General features: G+C 43.4%; 1 protein-coding gene across 1 annotated transcript in view; it reads right to left on the bottom strand.

Moving 5' to 3' along the window:
• Positions 1-10019, bottom strand: part of TXNRD3 (thioredoxin reductase 3) — a 62547-nt gene extending 52528 nt beyond the window's left edge. Inside the window, exons 1-3 of the mRNA XM_063107518.1 lie at positions 9938-10019; positions 9480-9609; positions 9069-9345 (exon numbers count right to left, since the gene is read on the bottom strand). Of these exons, the coding sequence (XP_062963588.1) occupies positions 9069-9345; positions 9480-9609; positions 9938-10019 (489 nt within the window). The remainder of the gene's footprint in view (positions 1-9068; positions 9346-9479; positions 9610-9937) is intronic.
• Between the last annotated feature and the right edge of the window lie 11885 nt (positions 10020-21904).

The following is a 21904-nucleotide window of genomic DNA, read 5'->3' as shown; positions in this document are numbered from 1 at the left end:
TAAAATAAAAAATTTTTTAAAAAAACAGTTATAAAATATGGGCATAGTAATAAGGGATGTCCAAAATAAAAGTTTTTTAGGAATACGAGTTATGGCCTGAGGTTTTTTCCTTTCCTCTATTAAAAAGGCAGAATAATCTCAGCCCATCCCCTGCCTTATTTTTCCTGACCACTTATGGTTCCCAAATCTACAGCTCTTGCCCCAATCTCTTTTCTGAACTCAAGACAGGCAATTTATAGTTCTCCATCTGGGTGTCCCTCAGGCGCCTCACGGGCAACATGCCCAAAATGCAGCTCATCTTCTTACACACCTTTTCCTCTTTCTATGATTCCTTTTAACAGTGATTAAGTCATTCCATCATTTTTTACCCATCAAACACCATGTATGGGTCACTTACTGTTCTTAGAACCTGAGATAGAACAATGAACAAGACAAAACCCCTGCCCTCTAGCAGGGAAAACAGACAAGGAAATTGACAATTTAACTGCAGCACCATTCACAAATTGCTTAAACAAGACACCCTACAGCCTTGCTGCTGGAACAGGGGATGGAGCAGCAGCAGGGTAGGCACCACCAGACACGCACAATCTGCATTTCACCAACATCACAAAGTTCTGACTGGGAGTCATTTTAGACCCTCCCACTCAGGCAGTATCTTCCTACCCACCAACTCCCCACCTATCAAAAACTACCCCGGTGAAGAGGCCCATGTGTAATTGAATCAAAGTGTGGAACAATTTATACCTAGGGCATGGTCACAAACAATGTATAGTGGAGAACAACTAGCCTAAGCCGTGGATGCAATACCAGCAGAGGCAGGCAGCAGAACAGAGTGTCAACGGGAGCCTGCCAAACCCTGTGTCCCAGGGTCACTGCACACACCCAAGGCTGCACCTTCTGAGAAGCAACATCAGGTGGAAATAAGCTTTCCTAAAATAACCCAGCCAACTCACTGTAAGGAAATAAACAAGCAAACAAAAGCAGGCCACAGAGGAGGGGTTCAGTATCCAGAGTTGCTACAATATATTACCTTAATGTCCAATTTTGAACAAAAAATGACTAGATGTAAAAAGAAACAGGAAAGTTTAATCCATTCATAGCAAAGAATGTGGGCAACAGAAATGGCCTCTGAGAGGGCCCAGATGTGATATTTAACAAAGTAGTCATTACAAATATGTTCAAAGAACTAAAGGAACTGTGCTTAAGAAGTCTGTCATACGATGACAGTGACTCATCCAATAAAAAATATTATTAAACAGAAAAAATTATAAAAGAGAACTGAACTAAATAATTATTGAGTTGAAAGGTACAATAACTAAAATGAAAAGTTCACCACAGTGGCTTGACACTAGATTGAACTTGCAGAAGAAAGAATTAGTGAACTTGAGGATAGGTCAATAGAGACAATGCAATCTGAAGACACAGAGAAAAACAAAAATGGACAGAGCTTCAGAGAAATGTGGGACTCTAGTAAGCACACCAACGCAGACATAGTCTGAGTACAAGAAAGAAAGGAGATAAAATGTTCAAAGAAATAATAGCTGAAAATGTCCCAAATTTGATGAAAAACAGTAATCTACACATCCAGGAAGCTCAATAATCTCCAAGTAAGATAAATGCAGAGACTGACATTTAGACACATCAGAATGAAAACACTGAAAGACAAACACACATACACAAATTTAAGAGCAGTAGGACAAAAATGTTTCTTCATATACAAGGGAACAAGAATAAGATTAACAGCTGACTTCTCATCAAAAACAATGTTGGCCAAAGACAGTGGGATGAAATATTCAAAGTGGTGAAAAAATCATTAACCAAGAATCCCACATCCAGCAAAACTCTCTTTCAAAAGTGAAGGTGAGTTAAATATCCATTGATAGATGAATGGATAAGGAAAACATGGTATATATATACACAGTGGAATACTACTTTGCCATAAAAACAAAATGAAATTCTGCCTTTCACAGCAACATGGATGAACTTAGAGAAAATTATGTTAAGTGAAATAAGCCAGGCACAGATAAATACCGTACGTCCTCATTAATAAGTGGGGGGGGGGGGGGGGGGGAGGGAGGGAGAGAGAGAGAGAGAGAGAGAGAGAGAGAGATGGAAAGAGACAGAGAGACACACAGAGAGAGAGAGAAAGATCACAGTAATACATTGAATTTTCAAAAGGAGAGAATAGAACTGAGGTTACCACAGGTGGTGTGAAGGTTAATTCTAGGTGTCAACTTGGTTAGATGAAGGAATGCTGAGAAACCTGGTAAAGCTATCTTTGTAGGTGTGTCCATGAGGGTGTTTCCAGCAGAGATTAGTATGAGAATCTGAGTGCACTGGCTGGTAAAGATCTGCTCTCAATGTGGGTGGGAACCATTCAATCCACTGGGGATCTGGAGAGAACAAAAGACAGGAAAAAGGTGAAGCTCTATCCGCTGGAGCTGGGATACACTCTTCTCTCCTGTTTGTGGACACCAGAGCTCAAGTCTCTTCAGTTTTTGGGTTCCAGGACTTACACCAAGGACACCATCAACTTCCCTGTGTTGAGGTCTTCAGACTTGGACTGAACCACACTACCAGCTTCCAGTTTACAGAAGGCCTATCATGGGACTTCTCTTCACAATTGCATAAGCTAAATCCCCTAATGAACCCCTCTCACATATTTATAACATATCTTATTGATTCTGTCTCTCCGGAGAACCCTGACTAATACAGGTTGGGGGGAAGGTTAGCAAGAAATTGGTAAAGGGCCATGAAATATGATTACATTGTATAATGTTGAATATACTCATTATCCTGATCTGAGCATCAAAATAAATAAATAAAATAAATAAACAAGGTTAAAAAAAATGAAGGTGAGTGATATCAACAAGACGGCAGATGAGTGAGTTCCAGGCTCTCGTTCCCCATAGCAGCAATGAATAAAGAGCTCCTGATCAGAATAACTTCATAGGAGCTCTGGAAACTGATCAAAGATCTACAGCAATGAAGTGAATGCCCAATCAAGAAAAAGCCACATTTGAGATGGAAGAAGATGTTGTGGCATTTTCACTTGTCCTTACCCCACCACCTCCCCAATATTGTGTGGCACAGTGTGGGGGAAGCACAGTGTGGGTCCCAGTTGCCTTCCATAAAATGGAGAGCAGAAAGAACAAAACTGCAACACTCAACCAGCTAGGAATAGAAGGAAACTACCTCAACATTATTAAAGCTATATGGATTAGTCCATTTCCATTGCTTATAACAGAATACTGAAACTGGGTAATTTATAAAGAAATGAAAAATTTATTTCTTAGAGTTTCAGAGGCTGGGAAGTCCAAAGTACAGGGAAACCATCTGGTGAGGGCCTCCTTGGTGGTGACTCTCTACAGGGAGGCAGTGTCTCACATGGCAAGAATGGGCTGAGCAAGAAAGATAATCTGCTCACTCACTCTTCTTATAAAACCATCAGAACCATTACCCCCATTACATCCATCACTCCATGAATAGCTCAATCCATTCCCATGGGCACAGTCCTCACAATCTAATCATCTCTTAAAGGCCCCACCCTTCAAATACCATAATAGGATTTCTCACACTCTTAGCATTGTTACAATGGGGTCAAGTTTCCAATACATGAACGAACTTTTGGGAGACACATTTAACTAATAGCACCATATATGAAAAGCCCACAACTGTCATACTTGATGATGATGTAAGACTAAAAGCATTTCTTCCAAGATCAGGAAGAAGACAAGGATGCCTGTCTGCTTTTATCACTTCCATTCAACATAGTACTGGAAGTCCTAGCAAGAGCAATAAGGCAAGAAAAAGAAATAAAAGGCATTCAAGTTAAAAAGAAGTAAAATTGTCGCTGTTCACAGAAAACATGATCTTATATGCAGAAACCCTGAAGATTCCATAGACACCCACACACACACACACACACACACACACACACACAAAAGCTGTGAGAATAAAAAAATTCAGCAAAGTTGCAGGATATAAAATCAACAAACAAAAATCAGTTGCTTTTCTATGTATTAACAATGAACAATCCAAAAAGAAAATTAAGAAAAGAATTCTATTTACAATAGCATAAATAGCAGAAGAATAAATCTTAGGAATGAACTTAACCAAGGAAGCAAAACACATGTACATGGAAAAACTACAAAATGTTGCTGAAAGAAATTAAAGAAGACACCAATAAATGGAAAAACATCCCCTGTTCATGGGTTGGAAGACTTTATATTGTTAAGATGTGAATAGCACCCAACAGTTTCAGTGCAACCCCTGTCAAAATTGCAATCATGGTTTTGGAAAAATAGAAAAATTCATCCTAAAATTCATATGGATTCTGAAGGGAACCTGAATAGCTCAAACAATCTTGAAAAAGATAAACAAAGTTGGAGATCTCATGAATCCCAACTTCAAAACTTAGCAGGAAGCTACAGTAATTAAAACAGTATGGTACTGGCATAAAGACAGACATATACACCAATGGAAGAGACTAGAAAGCCCAGAAATAAAGCCTCACATAAACTGTCAAATGATATTTGATTAGGGTGCCAAGACCATTCAATAGTCTTTTCAACAAATGATGCTGAGAAAACTGGATATCCACATGGAAAAAAATTAAATTGGATTCTTACCTAAAACCATATAAAGAAATTAATTCAAAATGGATCAAAGATCTAAATGTAAGAGTTAAAACCATAAAACTCTTATAAGAAAACATAGGGGGAAAGTGTCACAACATTGGATTTGGCAATGATTTCTTGGATATGACCCCAAAGGTGCAAACAACAAAAGAAAAAATAGACAAACTGGATCTCACAAAAATAAAAAACTATTGTGCATCAAAGGATACTATCAACTGAGTAAAAAGGCAACCCGAGGAATTGGAAAGATTATTTGAAAATCACATATGTGATAAGTTATTAATATCCAGACTATGCAGAGAACTCCTAAAACTCAACAACAAATAAAAACCCAGCTAAAAAATGGACCAGGAGGCCAGCCACCCAAAATTAAAAATTAATTAATTAAAATGGACAAGGCACTCGAATAGATATTTCTCCAGAAAAGATATACAAATGGCCAACAAGCACATGAAAAAATGTTTGACATCATTAATCTTTAGGGAAATGCAAATCAAAACCACAATGAGATACCACTTCATACCCATTACAATAACTATCATTTAAAAAAAAAGACAAAAAAAACCCAAAAATCAGGTGTGCTGGCTAGCTCAGGTGGTTATAATGTGGTGTTATAACACCAAGGTCAAGGGTTTGGATCCCTGTACTGGTCAGTTGCAAACAACAAATGAACGAACAAACAAATAAATAAATAAATAAAAATAAATTTAAAGAACAGAAAATATCAAGTGTTGGTGAGTATGTGGAGAAACTGGCACCCTTGAACACTGTTGGTGGGAATGTAAAATAGTATGGCCACAATAGAAAACACAATGGCAGTTCCTCAAACATTTAAAAGAGAAATACCTTATGATCCAGCAATGCATTTCTAGGTATATACCTAAAACATTGAAAGCAGGGGCTCAAACAGATATTTGCACACCCATATTTATAACAACATTATTCACAATAGCCAAAAGGTGAAAGCAAGCCAAGCACTGACCAATGGATGAATGGATAAACAAAATGTTCTACTCGTACATATGTAGAATGGAATATTATTCAACCTTAAAAAGGAAGGAAACTCTGACACATGCTACGACATGTATGAACCTTGAGGACATTATGCTAAGTGAAATAAGCCAGTTACAAAAGGACAAATACTGTAAGATTCAATTCATATGAGATACCTAGAGTAGTCAAATTCATCAACAGAAAATAGAATGGTGGGTGCCAGCAGCTGGGGGCGGGGAAGGAAATGTAGGGTTAGTGTTTAATGGAGACAGAGTTTCAGTTTGGGAAGATGAAAAAGTTCTGTGGATGGATGGTCGTGATGGTTGCACAACACCGTGAACGCACTTAATGCCACCGAACTCTACACTTAAAAATGGTCAAAATAGTAAATTTTACATTCTGTATATTTTACCATAATAATTTTTAAAAGCTAACCAAAGAAAGCATAAATTTTTAATCCACAAATGTATGAATTCAGGATTAGGGAAACGTGGCTTAAAATTAATGTGAAGAAAGTGTTAAAAAATCAGGGCATTCTCTTCACTCTTTAGTTTGGGTTATTATTTCCTAACTGTCCTTTGACAGTGACTTCCCAACCAGTCTGGCTGCCTCCACATTCTCAGCCTAGTTTCAAATGACAGCCAGATTTCAAATCGCAGGTGGTGACTTTTCTTTTGTCACATCATTAAGTCCACACTTATCAGCAAGCATTGTAAGACCTCCTCAATTCAACCCTGAAACTGAACTTCCAGCCATTTTCCAATGAGTTCTCCTGATTTCCTTTCATATACACTATGTTCAGCCACACAGTTTTCCTTTTGTCATCTCTTACCCTTGTTCATACTAATTTCTCAGCTAGGTGCTCTTCCTTAACTACAGACATCCAACTTAGCCCTCAAGGACCAGCTTATATATCATTTTCTCAGATTGTTCTGATCCTCCCCACAGCCATTATTCTATCCGTTATGTCTAATGTCTACAGCACTTGTCTTTCAGTCACTTCTCTGTACGTGAGAATCATTTGATTACAGCTCAACTAGACTATGACTTATTGGGAGAGAAGACCAAGGTTTATTCATTCTTGTGTCCCTGCAACACTAAGCACCCAACAATGTTTGTTCAATGATATTAGCAGCCCAATCAAGGAAGAAATCTCTCTACTTAACTCTGTAAGGGTAAGGACATATGTGGAATACAGTGTCTAAGTTGAGTGATACATTTAAGTGGTTCATAGGCAAACTACTGCAAATTGAGTTAGTGAATGGTCACATGTAAAGACAGATGTGTAAGAAAGCAGACTGCTTGGCCAGGCAAAAAAAAAAAAACACTCAGGTAAAGTACTGGAAGATCTGTTGTCCACGTAGAAGCAGGGTACTTAATTCTGCCCACTAGAGCAATGCTCCCCTCCAGGAGTGAGCAAATGTTTCAAGGAGGCAGATTTTGCCTCACTTAAAAAAAAAATCCAATAATCAGAGATGTCCAATTATGTAATGGGACTCAAGGTGTTGGCAACATTACTGGAAGTGTTGACACATAAAGGACAGGGATCATCTGTCCTAAGATGTTGGGCATCAGCAAAGTTTTGACTAGAATAATCTAAAACCATTTATTCATTCAATGCACATTATGTGCCTGACACTATTCCAGTGATAAAGGAGTGGACAGACATAGTTCTGATCCCTTGGTGCTTCTACGAACCCCCAAAGGACAACTTTAAAAATACATAGATAGAAACAGACCCCAGAAATAGACCAACACATATGTGAGAACCTGAACGATCATGAATGAGCATTCAAACTAGTATGGAAGGGATGGGCTCTCCAATGAATGAAACAGAAACCAATAGGTCATAAAGAAGAAAACAATCTGGATCCCCACTAGTGTCACCAACAAGTCCAGATAGATTAAAGAAGGTGCATGTGAAAAGCACTCTATAAAACTTTCAGGAATTAAAACAGAAGGAAACCTTTATGACCTCAGAATAGAAACAGATTTCCTAAATCAGACACAAAAAGTACAACCCATAATAGGAAAAGAGTGATAGGTTCAACTATATTAAACTTGCAAACTTCTGTTAATCAAAAGATCTCATACAAAGAGTAAAAGAAAAGCCAAATCTGGGAGACTTTCCAATACATATAATCAAAGGATTAGTATCCAAAATATATAAAGAACACCTACAAATCACTACAAGAAAATTACAACTCAATAGAAAAATAAGCAAAAGAGCTGAATGTTTCATAGAAGAGGAAATTCAAATACCAATAAACACATGAACTTCATCAGGGAAATGCAAAATTAAAGCACAACGAAATACCATTTCATAACTGCAAAAATTGGTAAAAATTAAAAATATCAATGGTAGCAAGGACATGGACCAAGAGGAACCGTTGTACACTAGCAGAAGGGTACACTGGTATAATCACTTGGAAAAACAGAAGGTAGAAATCGTGTGTCCTCTACTGCCCAGCAATTCAGCTTCAAGACATCTACGCTCACTGGAGAGTAAGTCTTGTATACAAGCAGTAGGACATGTGTGCAAGAGCAGGCATACGGCTGTATTGTTAAGAGAAAAATACTAGGAACAGCAGAATGGTAAACTGTGGTATGATTCACCCGAGAGAAAGTTACGGCAATGAAAATTAATGAACCACAGCCACAGATATTAACATGCATGAATCTCTAAGACTTAACTGTCGAGGGAGGAAAGGTGCAGAAGAACACGTAGTTAGTATGATTCCATTTAGGTAAAGTCCCAAAACAGACCAAAAGGAAGTTTTAGTGATATATGTGTACGTGGTGAAACTGTAAAGTAAGGAATTTCAGACAGCGGTTAATCCTAGGGGGAGAGAGGAGACATCCAAGGGGCTTCTACACTACTAGTGTCACCTTATCATTCTTTAAAATGTATACGCCTGATACTATGTTTTAAGAGACTTTACCCATCAGTGTAAACTTCAAACCAATTTGAAAAACTCAGCCTAGAATTTCACGAGCCTAACATAGTTCCTGCTTTTGCATATTATCTTCCAAGCACCATTATTTTGACTTTCTGATAAGGTGAACTTCAGAATACTGAAAACGCCTCTGCGTGAGTCACCTTCCAAAGGCCCGTTTTCCACGTGCGTTGTTTCTAAACTCAGCACGCCTGTGTCCCTGGAAACACTGCCGGACTCCTCAGCAGCCCCAAGGCAGGGCCGTGCGCGGAAGCCCGGCGCTCCCTCCCTCACGGCCTTCTCACGACTCCGCGCCACGAGATGCCTCCGCTCGCACCGCCCCCCGACCCCCAGCCGAAGCTCTGTCTAAGTCGTGACGACGCGACCCCGACGGGCGGTTGAGAGCGCGCGCGCGGACCCGGCGTGGGGCCCCGGCCTCCGGCCCCTGCCCGCCGCCCCGCTCCGTCCCGCCGCCACCCGCCCCGTGCCTGCCGCCCACCCGCGCGCTGTGCGGGCAGTAGCTCTTGCTGAAGATCACCACGCGGCTGCCCTCGATGAGGCCCAGCAGGCGGCGCCGCAGGGCCTCGCGGGCCTCGGACAGGCGGCTGGTCCCGGGGGGCGACAGGCGGGCGCGGCGCCCCGGCGACGACAACTCCGGCACGCCGCGCACGCTGCCCAGGCGGCGGTTGGGGACGGCGCCCGCCTGCCCCGGCGCCCGCGGCGGCGGCGGCGCCGGCGGCTCCAGCGCCTCGCTCTCCCTGCCGGCCGGGCCGGGCCTGTTCGGGAGCCGAGACGCCGAGGGGCTGAGGGGATGCCCACGCCGCGTGCCCCGCGCCTAACGCCGCTCCGCGACGCCCGCTCACCCCGCCCCCTCGCCGCCCCGCCCCCTCTCCCGGGGCGCGGGACTCACCTGCCCATCAGAAGGGGCCCGAGCCGAGCTTCATCCTGCAGTAGCTCGGCGTGGTGTGCGCGTCCCGGGCCGCCTGGTCTCGGTGCAACGCCTTCCGCTCCTCTTGCGCTCACCCAGCCCCGCCAGCCACCTGAGAGTAGATGTATGTTCTTCAGGGCGGGTACATGTCTCTACTATATGGCAGTGTGAATTTTTAAAAGCTGACATCACGGAAGCTGAACAAAAATACTGCGTTTCCTAGTTTCCTAAGTTGCTGCCCTCAGCTCCCTACTCCGTGCAATTCTGGAGCCGCCCCAGACAAGGGGACCCTGACACCATTTGTGCTGGAGCGGGGACCCTGAGTCCAGCATCCAGGGCGCAGGGTGGCGTTTCACGGCCGACCTGGCCCGCCTTCACTCAGCGTCCTCCTCGCCACATGGATGGAGAGAGACGCTCTAGTGTGGGAGCCCAAGTGTCACCTGCTGCCCAGGTGTCTGGCTCACTGTGCCGCAGCCACGCCAGCTTCCTCTCCATGCCTCGGTGCCTCGGTACGTCAACCATTCCCGCTTGAGGGGCTTTGCTTTTCAGTGTCGTTAGTCTAGGATGTTCAACCCTGCAATGGACTCCACAATGTTGTGTTCCCCAAATTTCATGTGTTGAAACCGTAATCCCAATGTAATGACATCTGGAAGTGTGGCCTTTGAGAGAGGATTAAGTCCAAGGGTGGGGCCCTCGTGAATGGGATTAGTGCCCTTAAAGAAGAGGCCAGAGAACTAGCTTGCTGTCCTTCTGCCAGGGAGGACACAGCGAGAAACTGCAGTCTGAAATCGGGAAGAGGGCTCGCACCAGAACCCTAGTCTCAGACTTCCAGCCTCCGGAACTGTAATTATTTAATAAATTTATTTAATAAATTAAATAAATCTCTGTCGTTTGCAAGCCACACAGCCTACGTACTTTGTTACAGCAACCGGCACAAACTAACCCCTCCAGCAAATCTGGCTCCTGGGTCTTAACTTAAATGTTACCTCCTTAGATAACCTTTTACTGTGTACCCAAAAGGAGGTAGCCCTAGTCTCCCATTGCTCCTCACAGGTTCAACCTCCTCCATGACACATTTACTGCTACTTTCAATTATCTCCTGTAATTACTGGTTTATTTCTTTATTGTCTGCCCCACCCCCACCCCCATCACCATCACTAGAATGAGAGCTCCGTGAGGACAGGACTTCATCACTCCAGTCCACAGGTCTGTCCCCAGAGTCTATCACAGTGCCTGGCTCAAGGTAGGCACACAATTTAATTTTATTGAATGAATGAATGAATGAGTGAGTGATTCGGACATGTCACAAATTACTCGCACATGTATTACCCCTCTTGTCCCCAAGTGACAGACTGGGATCTCAAATCCTTTTTCTTCCTACCCAGCTCATCCAGAGAACCCCACATCAGGGAGGTGGGGCACAGACCACAATATTCAGGGGCTGTCCCATGCCACTCCTCCTGCCCTGGGCCTGTGTAGCCTATTTCATGCTTTTACTCCATGAGCACTTACTGAACACATAGGTCTGTGCTAAGGCTCAGAGAATAAGTGCATGATCTCAAGTCTTCAGGACATTAGAGTCTTTCAGGGAGAGATGTCAAAAATAAGGAGAGCAAATGAGGAAGTCTTTCTAGAGAGAGGAATACACTTGAGCTGGGGCTGACGACTGAAGAATCGTTAGCCCGGATGGTAAGAGTTGGAGGAAGAAACCGGACGGAGGGAGGCAGCCCAACTGAACCGTAGGAGCAGGGTAGAGACTTGGTGTACTTGGGAAAATGCTAGAGGATCCAGAAATGGACAGAGGTGAGAGAGAAATTAACACTGATGAAGTGAGCAGGGCCAGATGGCTGAGACCCAGCTGACCTGCTGTTTAGAAACTCCCTAGGAGAGAAAAGAGAACCCCAGACAGTGCTTCAGGCAGCACAAGGAAGGCTGCCCCGCTGGCCTCAGCAAAGGTCGCAGTTTGGAGAAACTGAAGGAGAAAGGAAACAGAACAAGAGCATGTCCCTCTTCTCCTTCTTATTTTTAGTTATTTGTGTCTTCTCTCTCTACCTCTTAATCTTAGACTTGTCTATTTTACTTGACTTTTCCAAAGAGAGTTTTAAATTTTACTGATCAAATCCACATTTTGTTTTCTAATTTATGAATTCCTTTGCTTATTTTCTTGGAGTTATTTTTACATTTTTTTCCTATTCCTTAAGTTGAAACTTTCATTCATTTATTTCTTGTTTTCTTTTATAAAATAAATATTAATTTTGCAAAATATACATGCAAATTTTTTCCCAAAAGCTCAAGCAACACATAAAAGTAGAAAAGAGAAAGCAAAGTATAAGATAATAATCATCTCAAAGTCTAGGAAAACAATTTATTGTCAATGTCTGATGTCCATCATCTTACATATCTCTGTAAACATTTAAACAGATAGAAGGATATATATCAATAATTTTACAAAATATGGCCAGTCTGATTTTAAAGTAAAATATAAATAAAATTTTAAGGCAAAAAGCTAAAGAGGAACTGTTGGAATTATTTATTCAAATTTTCTGGACACTTTTTCCAGAAAAGATATTGGTTCCTCAAAGATCTATTTAAATAAAACTGATCATGAAACAATGAGACTGAAATCATTACAAGTTCCAACTTTCAACTGTAGTTTTTACTCCCCAGTAGGAAAAATGAAGAAATTAGAACACTTACACTTTCTCCTACCTCTCCTCCTTCCCCCTCATGGATTTTGTGGATTTTGTTACCATTTTTACACTGTCAGGCTCTATAACATTTGCATTCTGCTAGATAGACGTGCCTCTCACAATTCCGTCTTACTTACTTACGTGGTTATTGAAGTAGACTTGATGTCAATCACTAACCGCTTTCCCATGACTTTTACACTCCTGAATTTTAATATTTTTAATCATCTCTTTGTAGCTTGGTTTGAATTATCCCAAGTAATTTTTTTCTAAAAGGATCAAGGTTGTTGTCTGCCCTGAGTTTTTACATGCTTTCTTTTCGTTTTCAGAAAAATCAATTATTTGTTGGATTTCCTTTACTTTCACATTTAATATCTCTGTAATTATCTCTACAACTTCATTGTTTTCCATTCATTTTTCAGTAACTTGTGTTTCCTCTAGCTTACTTACCAGGTCCCTTACCTGTGTTTTCAGTTGTGTTTATCTTATGTGTTATGAGGGTACTTCAAACAGTTCATGGGAGAATAGAATAAAAAGATACTAGTAATCCTTCCATGGACTTTTTGAAGACCCCTCGTATGTGCTGCTTTGAATGTGGTTCTATGCTCTGTACTCTCGTCATGTTTTCTTTCTTTTCTGGGCTCTTCCAGCTTTCCCTCAATCATCTAATCACCTTCCATGGGCTTGAAATTTTGTACCTTTTTCTTGAGCCTGTTGTCCTCTTGTTCTTTTAAGACATATCATGTTTTTTCTCGCTTCTTTGGAGTCATGGAGAATCACCTGTATGAATTCTCATGGTGTCTAGTGGAGTCGATTCACCTGCAGTATGCGCAATCTCACCTGCAATTTACTTGAGTCCTCCTTTCCTCATCTCCTTTTGTAGCACTCATGCATAGATTCCGAGTGCCACCAGTGGGTGCCATGCATTCAGACTGGCAATCAAATTCACAAACTACAGTGATCTTTAGTTTAGCATATGTTTAGACAGATTTATAGAAGGACATAGGACAGGATATTCAGCATCTGTCACCTCTTCATCTGATCAGGGTGTCCCAACAGGTACACAACTTCTCATGTCCCCTTACCCACATGGGACATAGACAGCTGATGCAATGAGAGACAAAGTGCACATGGGCAAGCTTGGCACAAAAACTGTCACCTCAGTTTCTCACCAGTTTTTATATGGTCATGTGGGCCCAAAGCCTGATGCCAACTCGCAGTTCCTGCTGTCCAGGTAGACCCGTGGATGATGGAGAAACAGCAAAGAAAGTACCCACAGCAATGCACACTTATCTTACCACTGTGATTACCAAGGAAATGGCACTGAGAGGAGAGACTCGAGGTCATTTGTCCAGGTAAGCCAACGTCAGCCAGGCCTGGTGCTAACTGTGTACTCACAGGACCCTTGCAGGTTCCTTTCTAAGTATGACTATCTTTTGATGGAATTGGCTATTTGCTGAAAAATATTGTAAGAAGAAGCAGAGAAAGGGCTGCCACACCTTCAACTTAGATTCACTGTCCTTGCTATGGCCTGGATGTTTGTGTCCCCTCAAAATTTATACATTGAAGCCCTAATCCCCAATGTGATGTTTTCTGGAGTCGGGGCCTTTTGGAGGTAAGTATGTGTATAAAATCTCATTATTTACTCATTCCAATAGCCCTGTAAGGTAGATATTATTGTCTCCACATCACGGGTGATAAAACTAAGGATGAGGAGCAGAACATGACTTGTCCAAAGCCACATACATGGTGAGGAGAACTGAGACTGGAATCCTGGCTCATTTATCTCTGGTACTTGTTCCAGAATTAACACTACTATGTTTTATTATTTTTGGTGGGTTTTGAGGGAGGGAAGAAACTAGAACTGCCTTTATTTCATCAGCTTTAATGAGAAGTTTTTTTTTTTCTTTTTTTGCTCATGATAAATGCATTTTAAAGCTTTGAATTTTCCTCTAAATACTGCTTTGGCTCCCCATAGTAACTTTGATCTTTTTGCTATTGCTGTCATTTGTTTCTAAATAGTGTTTAATTTTTAAATTAAAATTTTTAAACTGGTTTTAAACAAATAGGTTTTAATTTTCTCTTCAATACAGCAATTATTTAGGAGGTTTGTTTTAACATTTCCAAATGGGTAGATTTTTTTGTCACTGCTACTGCTGCCCTTTATTGCATATTTCCAAATTTATTATATTATAGACCAAAAACATGGCTTCTCTGATTTCTCCTTTTTGTGATTTATTAAGATCCTCTTCATAGTTTAGCAGCAAATATTATTTTCTGTCAATGCTCCTTGACTGTTTGAAAAGAATGTACATTTTCAACATGCTGTGTACAAAGTAGAAGCTTGAAATTGTGTAATTCACATTGCAGAATTTTAACTTAAAAAAAGAGTTTTAACTTATTTCTTGTTTTCTTGATATGTCAATTTATAAAAGAGATAGTGAAAAACCTCCCACAATGACTGTGGGTTTGTCAATTTCTTAATCCATTTGCTCATATAACTTTTGACAAGGTGTTTGGCTCCCAGGATTTGTTCCATCTCTTCTACATTGCATCACTTCCGAATGTTTGAGTCTCCACATACCACAACAGGTCATGATGGTTTCAGACACTCGAGGAATACTTTTCCCTTGCTCCAGTTTATTTCAGAATTGTCTGCATAAGCCAAGTCTAAGCCAGCCAGTCCCTGTTATTTCCCTGGCTGCACTGACTGGTTCAATCACTGTCCTAGGACCTAAGTCAGCCTATGAAAAATATAACTCAGGATTTGTTTTGTTTTGTTTTGTTTGTGGACAGCTGAAGGGCGAGATACCATCAGACTATATGCTGAGGGAATATTTGACTCCAGATGCTACCACCACCCATCCTTTGGTCATGAGGAGAGACTGCACAAGGTGAAATAAAAGCCCTGAAAGTGAGGATGAAAGAAAGAAGGGAACTTGTCTTTGGGAAAGTCATTAAGCCACTGGATCAGACCTCACCTGAAGGCCACCCTGCCTCCGGACTGTTGTACTCCAGTGAATTCCCTTAATCATTTAAGTCAGCTTGAGTTACATTTTCTTTTACTTGCAAACAAAAGCATCTCAACAAATAAAAATATGTTAAGATTGTGATGTTAGGTGCAGGAAAGTTCACGACTCATAATTTCTTAATTGATTGTTTCTTTTATAGGAAAACATCTTTCTTTGCCCTACTTAACTCTTTAGTCTGTAAAAATATATTTTTTTATAAATATTACTGTGGCCAAATCTGCTTTCTTTTGTTGGTATTTGCATATATATTTTGTTCCATCCTTTTCTTTTCCATATATATTTGTATTTTTCTTCTATATATGTCTGTTAGGGCAGGGTAAGACCTAACTGATCACCTCTCATCTCTTATATGTTCTTAATTAATTGAAGACAGATACAAGAAACCAGATGATAGTGACAAGAAGTTATTGGAACAGAAGTAGATCAGTGGTTGCCTTGGGCTGGGAGTGATGGTGGGCAAGGAGATGGTGGGGAGGAATGGAGAGTGATGGCTAAGTGTTATAGGGCTTATTTTTTGAGTAATTAAAATACTCTAAAATTGTGGTGACTGATGTACAAATCTATGAATGTGTTAAAAGCTATTGAATTGTATACTCTAAGTGGATGTGTGGTATGTGAATCACATCTTTAAAAAAGATATGGAATAAATAAAACAAGAATACGATGCTATGAACAAGAAACAATTATAAGACCAGAAAAAAAATTTATAAATTTCAAGGATTATTGCCAAAATTAATTTATTTATTACATACATATATTTTAATATTTGGAAATATATATATATATTTATATGTATACACACATATGTCTATATCTCTGCCTTGGATTGAGTGTCCCCTCAAAACTTGACCCCCACTGTGACAGTGTTAAGAGGGTGGGAAATCCTATTATGGTAATTGGAAGGTGGGGCCTTGAAGAGGTGATTGGACTGTAAGACCGTGCTTCACTGGATGGATTAAAAATGGCGGTCAGGGGCATGGTTTGGAGGGCTTTAAAAGGAGAGTGAATGAGGAGGTTAGGCTCTCTCTGCTCCACCATTCTCTGCCATGTGAGCAACACTGCTTTGCTGCAAATCCACCACCAAGCAGACCCTCACCATAAGTGTTCCCTGGACTTTGGATTGACAGCCTCTGAAACTGTAAGCAATAAGTTTTGTTTGGTTGGTTTTTAATAAATCACAGAGTTCCAAGTATTTTGTTATAAGCAACAGAAGTGGACTAACACAATCCCTATACAAGAAAATTTCCCACAATATGGAACAATAACGTAAAAAGGCAGAAAGTATGAAAGTAAAACAAGAAACCAAGAAATCAACCCATGAGTTTACATCTGTCTGATAGGAATCCCCAAAATAGAAGGCAGGTCAGCAAAGTGAATTAAAAAAAGGCCCATATGGCATTAGCACAAAATTCCAGAATATCAAGAATAGTGGAAATATCCTACAAGCTTCCAGAAAAGGTGAGTGCAGGGGAGGCACATTTGGCATCAGGCGTCTCATCAGTAACTCCGAATGCAGGAAGAAATGGAGCAGTGTTTCAAATTTTCTGAGGGACAATGATTTTGAACCAAGACTTCTAGAACAAGCCAATGTTTAAAGACAAAATAAAGATATTTTCAGATATGGAAGGACTCAAGACTGACCTTGTGCACAATGTTCCTTGGGAAATTACTTGAGAAATGAGGGGATACTCCTTGAGGAAGTCTCCAGGAAGGAACAGGGAGCTCTCTCTGGAGGATGAGAACTGGAGCCTGCGGGCGACAGCCAAACAGCAAGTCTGAGAGTGAGCAGTCTACAGAGAAGGAGAGTGTCCAGGAAACTGGGGACCGTGCAGCAGCCCTGCCTGCACCCGAGAGCAGCCTCTCGTCCCTCAGCCTCTCGACCCCACCAGGCTGAGCCTGTCCTCAGCGGACTCCCAGTGTTCCCAGAGAGTCCTCAGTGGGCAGCTGCTTTCCCAACACTGGGCCCGGAGTGCAGAGAGTGGGGACGTAACCCAAAGAGACACAGCTACCCGGCTGGATGGCCTTGAGCAAGCCCGGAAGAGCAGAATGAAGGAAGGAGCAGAAGGAAGTTAGCAGGTATATCAGCTATTGCTACGTAGCTTCAAACAACAGCCATGTGGAGCTCCTCCTGACTCCGAGAGCGGGCAGCGTGCTTCTGCTCCTCTGAGCTGGGCTCAGCAGGGCTTCCTTGCGTCTCAGCTGTGCTTCAGCTGTATGTCATCCCAGTGGCGTTGCTGAAGTTGGCTGGGTGTTCTAGCATGTCTGGAGACTCGGCTGGGACAACAGGGTTGACTCCCTTGGCTCCAGGTGCTCTCTCCTGTAACAGGCTAGCCCAGAGATCCGAGAGGAAGGAAGTATGTGAAGTCTCTTGAGGCCTAGCTTCAGAACCAGAGCACCTTCACTTCTGCCACATTCTGTTGGCCAAAGTGAGTCCCAGGCCAGCTCAGATCCCACGGGTGGAAATACAATCCACGTCTTGATGGGAGTTGCTACACAGTCACCTCTCTGAGGACATGGACACACGGAGGGCTGCAAAATCAAGGATTGCAATCAATCTATCATGGGGACAGAAAATAAGGATTTTTAAACAGTAGCAAAAAGGTACCTCTCTTCCTATGTGTGATCTCTTCTCTCTTACTCTGTGACCTGAGCATGAACGGACCATTTCCCAGGTCAGAACTCCAGACCTTCTGAGTGGTTTAGACATAGCTGTGTTTGTTTTTCTATATCCCACACACTGAGAAGCTTTTGAATGGTCTCAGCATGGTTTCCCTGAGCTGAGGGATACCCCCAGAGTGGAATTTAGCTCATCACTGGAGCAGAGCACTGTAGAGAGCACTAACATTAATAAAGTAAATGTATTTCACAGGGCCTAGCTTCCAAAGCCCTGTAGTTTCAGGTATAACCTAACTTTTTAAAATTACACATAGAAATATTAAGCTTTCAAAAGACAGGAAACTTTCCCCAGGCTAAAGTCTCTGTTGTAGATAAAGAATTGTAACACAGCAAAATTGCTGGCTCCAGGGGCAGATGTCCTTGGTGCAATTAAACCTAATGACTGTTGCCATGACAATTATCTTACTGTTCTTTTTGTAACCACCTATGTTCCTTTTCTGTAATTTTCTGGCCTGGAGAATAAATACTGAGAGAAGACACCAGTTCATTGTTAATTTTCCAAGGAATGCCTCTCTCTTGAGGGTTCGTGGAAATTAACCCCTTCGGGGCTTCTCACTGCTCAGAAGAAATGGGCTTTGAGTAATCCTTTTTGCATTTCTGTCACCCTGGGGGAGAGGTGACAGAGCACTGAAGGGGAGATGTGCCCTCGCACTCCAGCCCACTCAGGCAGCAGAGGGCTCAGGCTGAGTCTCTCAAGGGAAGGAAGAGCTTGCTGCCTCCCACCCCACTTCCTTGCTGGAGTTGATCTTTCCAGAAACCAGCCATGGAGACTGAGGGTAATGGAAGTGCCTTCTCAGGCGGAAACTTAGGGTTATGCCAGCTGCTCCCCTATCTACAAACGGAGACCTCGAGTCACCTTAGAACAGATTTGCCTTATTATCTTTCGAGCTCCTTAGGTTATACAAATGTAAGACAAGTGGGCACTGCTTTTTTTCAAGAAAGGATGTAAATGGACACTTGCTTTCTTTGGCTTGGAAATGCCTGCCCCTCCGAAGAGTCCCCAACACACAAAGCTAGGGAGGAGACAGAGGCAAAATCACACAGGGGCCAAGGGCCTGCAGGGAAAAGGGGTTTGGGACTCTGTCCTTCTTTTACTGGAACCAGTCTCTCACAGACACTGTGTGGGCTCACCTGAGGTCCTCGGGCAAGAAAGGGTGGCCACGGCCCCAGAGGACACTTCTCTCCAAGAGAAGGGCAGAGTCTGGTGGGTGGCCCGCACACACCTGGCCAGCGCAGGGTCTCCCATGGGTGCAGCTGAGACCTTGGCTCCGCTGCACCTCTGCATTCCCGGGCATTCCTCGGAGCTCAGGCACGGGGAGCCTCTGCCACACCCCACGGTCACCCCTCTGCTTCCCCACCGCAGGGCACGGGCCTGGCCTCAGAGGAGGACTCTGGCATGAATGTAGGGCATCCGAAGCACACACCCCCCCCCCCCCGCCCCAAGAGCCCTTGTGCGCTCGCTTTTAGGATAAGGCTTTGCTCCGCAGGCAGCCCCTGGTTAGGACGGAGGGGCCCCTCAGCTCTCCGGCCCCAGGTCCCCGTGGGCACTTAGGAAGGCGGCCGCGAGGTGGGACTGGGCTTCTGGGGACGCAGATGGCGCAACACAGACGGCGTGACGGCGTGAGGGCCGCTGTCGGAGGGTCTGTCTGCCGGGGGCTGCCTGCCCACAGGAGCCAGGCACCGCCGGGAGCACAGCCTGTCCCCAGCAGCTCCTGGGAGCTCTGCTCCAGCTCACTGACTCCAACTCTCCGGTCTCGATGTCCCCCGACGAAAGCAGGATGACGACCCAGATTCGGAGGTGACGCGTAAGCACACACAGTGGACCGTGCGGGTGGGGGCAGAACCGCCTGTTGCGGACACGGGTATGAAAAGGAAGCGGCCGTGCTCTTCAGGCCGCCCCTGCTCTTCAGGGCTGTCCCTGGGGTCACTAAGGACCTGTCCCGGCAGGAAGGTGCCCACGGCGGGAGGGGCGTGCTGGGCGCTCTGGTCTGCGAGCTCCCAGATACCTCACGACAGCCCTCCGGTTCTCTGAACTGCTGTGATTGTCCCCATTTTATAGACAAGAAAACCGAGGCCCAGGGCAGTTGTGACTCGGTGGAGCCCCCATGTGAGTGAGAGGTCAGGAGGGGTGCAGAAATGGAAGAGGAGAGAGACACTGAAGGGAGAGGGGAGAAAGTGAGAGAGGGCAGGAAGGTGAGGAGACGGGTGTCTGGGAGGGCAGGAGGACAGCATTTGACTGTCCCCCAGCCGGAGTCGTCGTGCCCTCGGGGATCGAGGCCCTTTGCAGGCAGCTTTGGGCATGCTCTGCCACCAGCCCAGGCTGCTAGGTGTCCTCAGAGCCCCTTGAACTTGCCATAGTTTGTAATGCTGCACTTGGGTGATTTTCTGATTAGTGCCTGCCTCCCTCCCCCATGTCCCCGGACTGGAAGCTCCAGGAGGGCGGGGAGCACGTCATGTGTTCACCGTTGTGTCATCAGCACTAAGTGCTTGGTGGCACGGGGTTGACGCTGGGTGTGCATGAGTTGCAGGTCGACTCTGGCACTCGTTGGGATGAGGTTTGTGCAGTCATCCCTTGTCTCAGCCGGTCTTCTGTCAGGTGTGTCAGATCAGCAGCAGCAGCAGGGGCTGGAGAGATGCACCCTGGCTGCAGAAAGTGTTCAGAGGAAAAGCAAGTGAGGCTGAAGGTGTCTTTGATGCCACGTCCCTTCTGCTGCTGCCTTAGCAGCTTTCTAGCTGGGAAATATCTGTGCAGCCGCCCCATTTCATTGGAATGGCTGTCTCAGGGACACGATAGGCCAGGAGGAGACAGAGTTGGCTGTGTACCTGGGGGGGAAATTACCCTTCTCCTCCCAGAGACTGCAAAATGGCTCCGTAAAACTGAGGCCAGCTCTTTGGCTTCTCAGATTTGCTTCCTATCCCCTCACTGGAATCTTTTCACATACAAGGATTTATTACCTTCCTGCACAGCAGAGGTATCATCTGCTGGTTAAAGGTGCAGAGTGATAGTTATTGGAGCTGTAACTGGTTTCTGCAAGTTCCAGGATCTGGAGACAGACGAGAAATTGGGAGTAATTTGAGAGACTAGTAATTGCTGATTGTTAAACTCCTGGTGGTTTTATTTATGCACTTATTTGTCGTGCAGCATTGTTTGCGCCTCTCGTCCTTAAACTGTCATGTACAGAGAGGGTGAGAATTTCCTGAGATGAGATCTGAGTGAACTGCTTCCTGCCTTCGTCTTTTTTCTTCTGTTTAAACAGCAACAAGAATTAGTGTCTAAATAAAATCAACCGACAGGAAAGTGTGCTTTATGAGTCTGACAGATGATAGTAATGGGCAGCAAACCTGTAGAATAGAAAACCTATAAAACAGGCCTCAAAGCACCTCTCTTTTGTCAAGTTATGATGAAGGATATCTATAGGCTCAGGGAAGAAAACTCAGCCAGCCAGGGAGTGTGGGTGAATTTCTTAGGTCTGGCAGACAAGATGTTTATAACACGCATAAGACTGAAACTCTTAGTTGCAAAGATATCAAAGCTGTGCTCGGAGTAAGATCTGGAGTTTTCGTCATTTAAAATGTCTGGGAATTTTGTATTATCCTGTATGTATTAGTCAGTTTTCTGTTGCTTATAATAGAATACCTGAAACTGGGTAATTTATAAAGAAACAAAATTGACTTCTTACAGTTTTGGAGGCTGGAAAGTCCAAGGTGGAGGGGTGCATCAGGTCAGGGACTTCTTTCTGGAGGGGACTCTGCAGAGAGGGCAAAAGCATGCTAACTGCTCTCTTCTTATAAAGCCACCAGTCTGCTCCCATGATAACCCATTTATCAATTAACCCGTTAATCCATGAATGGACTAATCCGTTCTTGAAGGCATAGTCCTCATGGTCTAATCACCTTTTAAAAGCCCTACTTTTCAAATATCATACTGGAAATTAAGCTTCAACATGAGCTTTGGAGGGGACAAACATTCAAATCATATCACTGTACTTATCCCAGTCACAGAGAAACAAAA

The sequence above is a fragment of the Cynocephalus volans genome, chromosome 9, assembly GCF_027409185.1.
Source record: "Cynocephalus volans isolate mCynVol1 chromosome 9, mCynVol1.pri, whole genome shotgun sequence".
NCBI classification, from domain to species: Eukaryota; Metazoa; Chordata; class Mammalia; order Dermoptera; family Cynocephalidae; genus Cynocephalus; species Cynocephalus volans.
The sequence above is the reverse complement of the archived record's forward strand: the minus strand, read 5'-3'. Positions and strand labels throughout refer to the sequence as shown.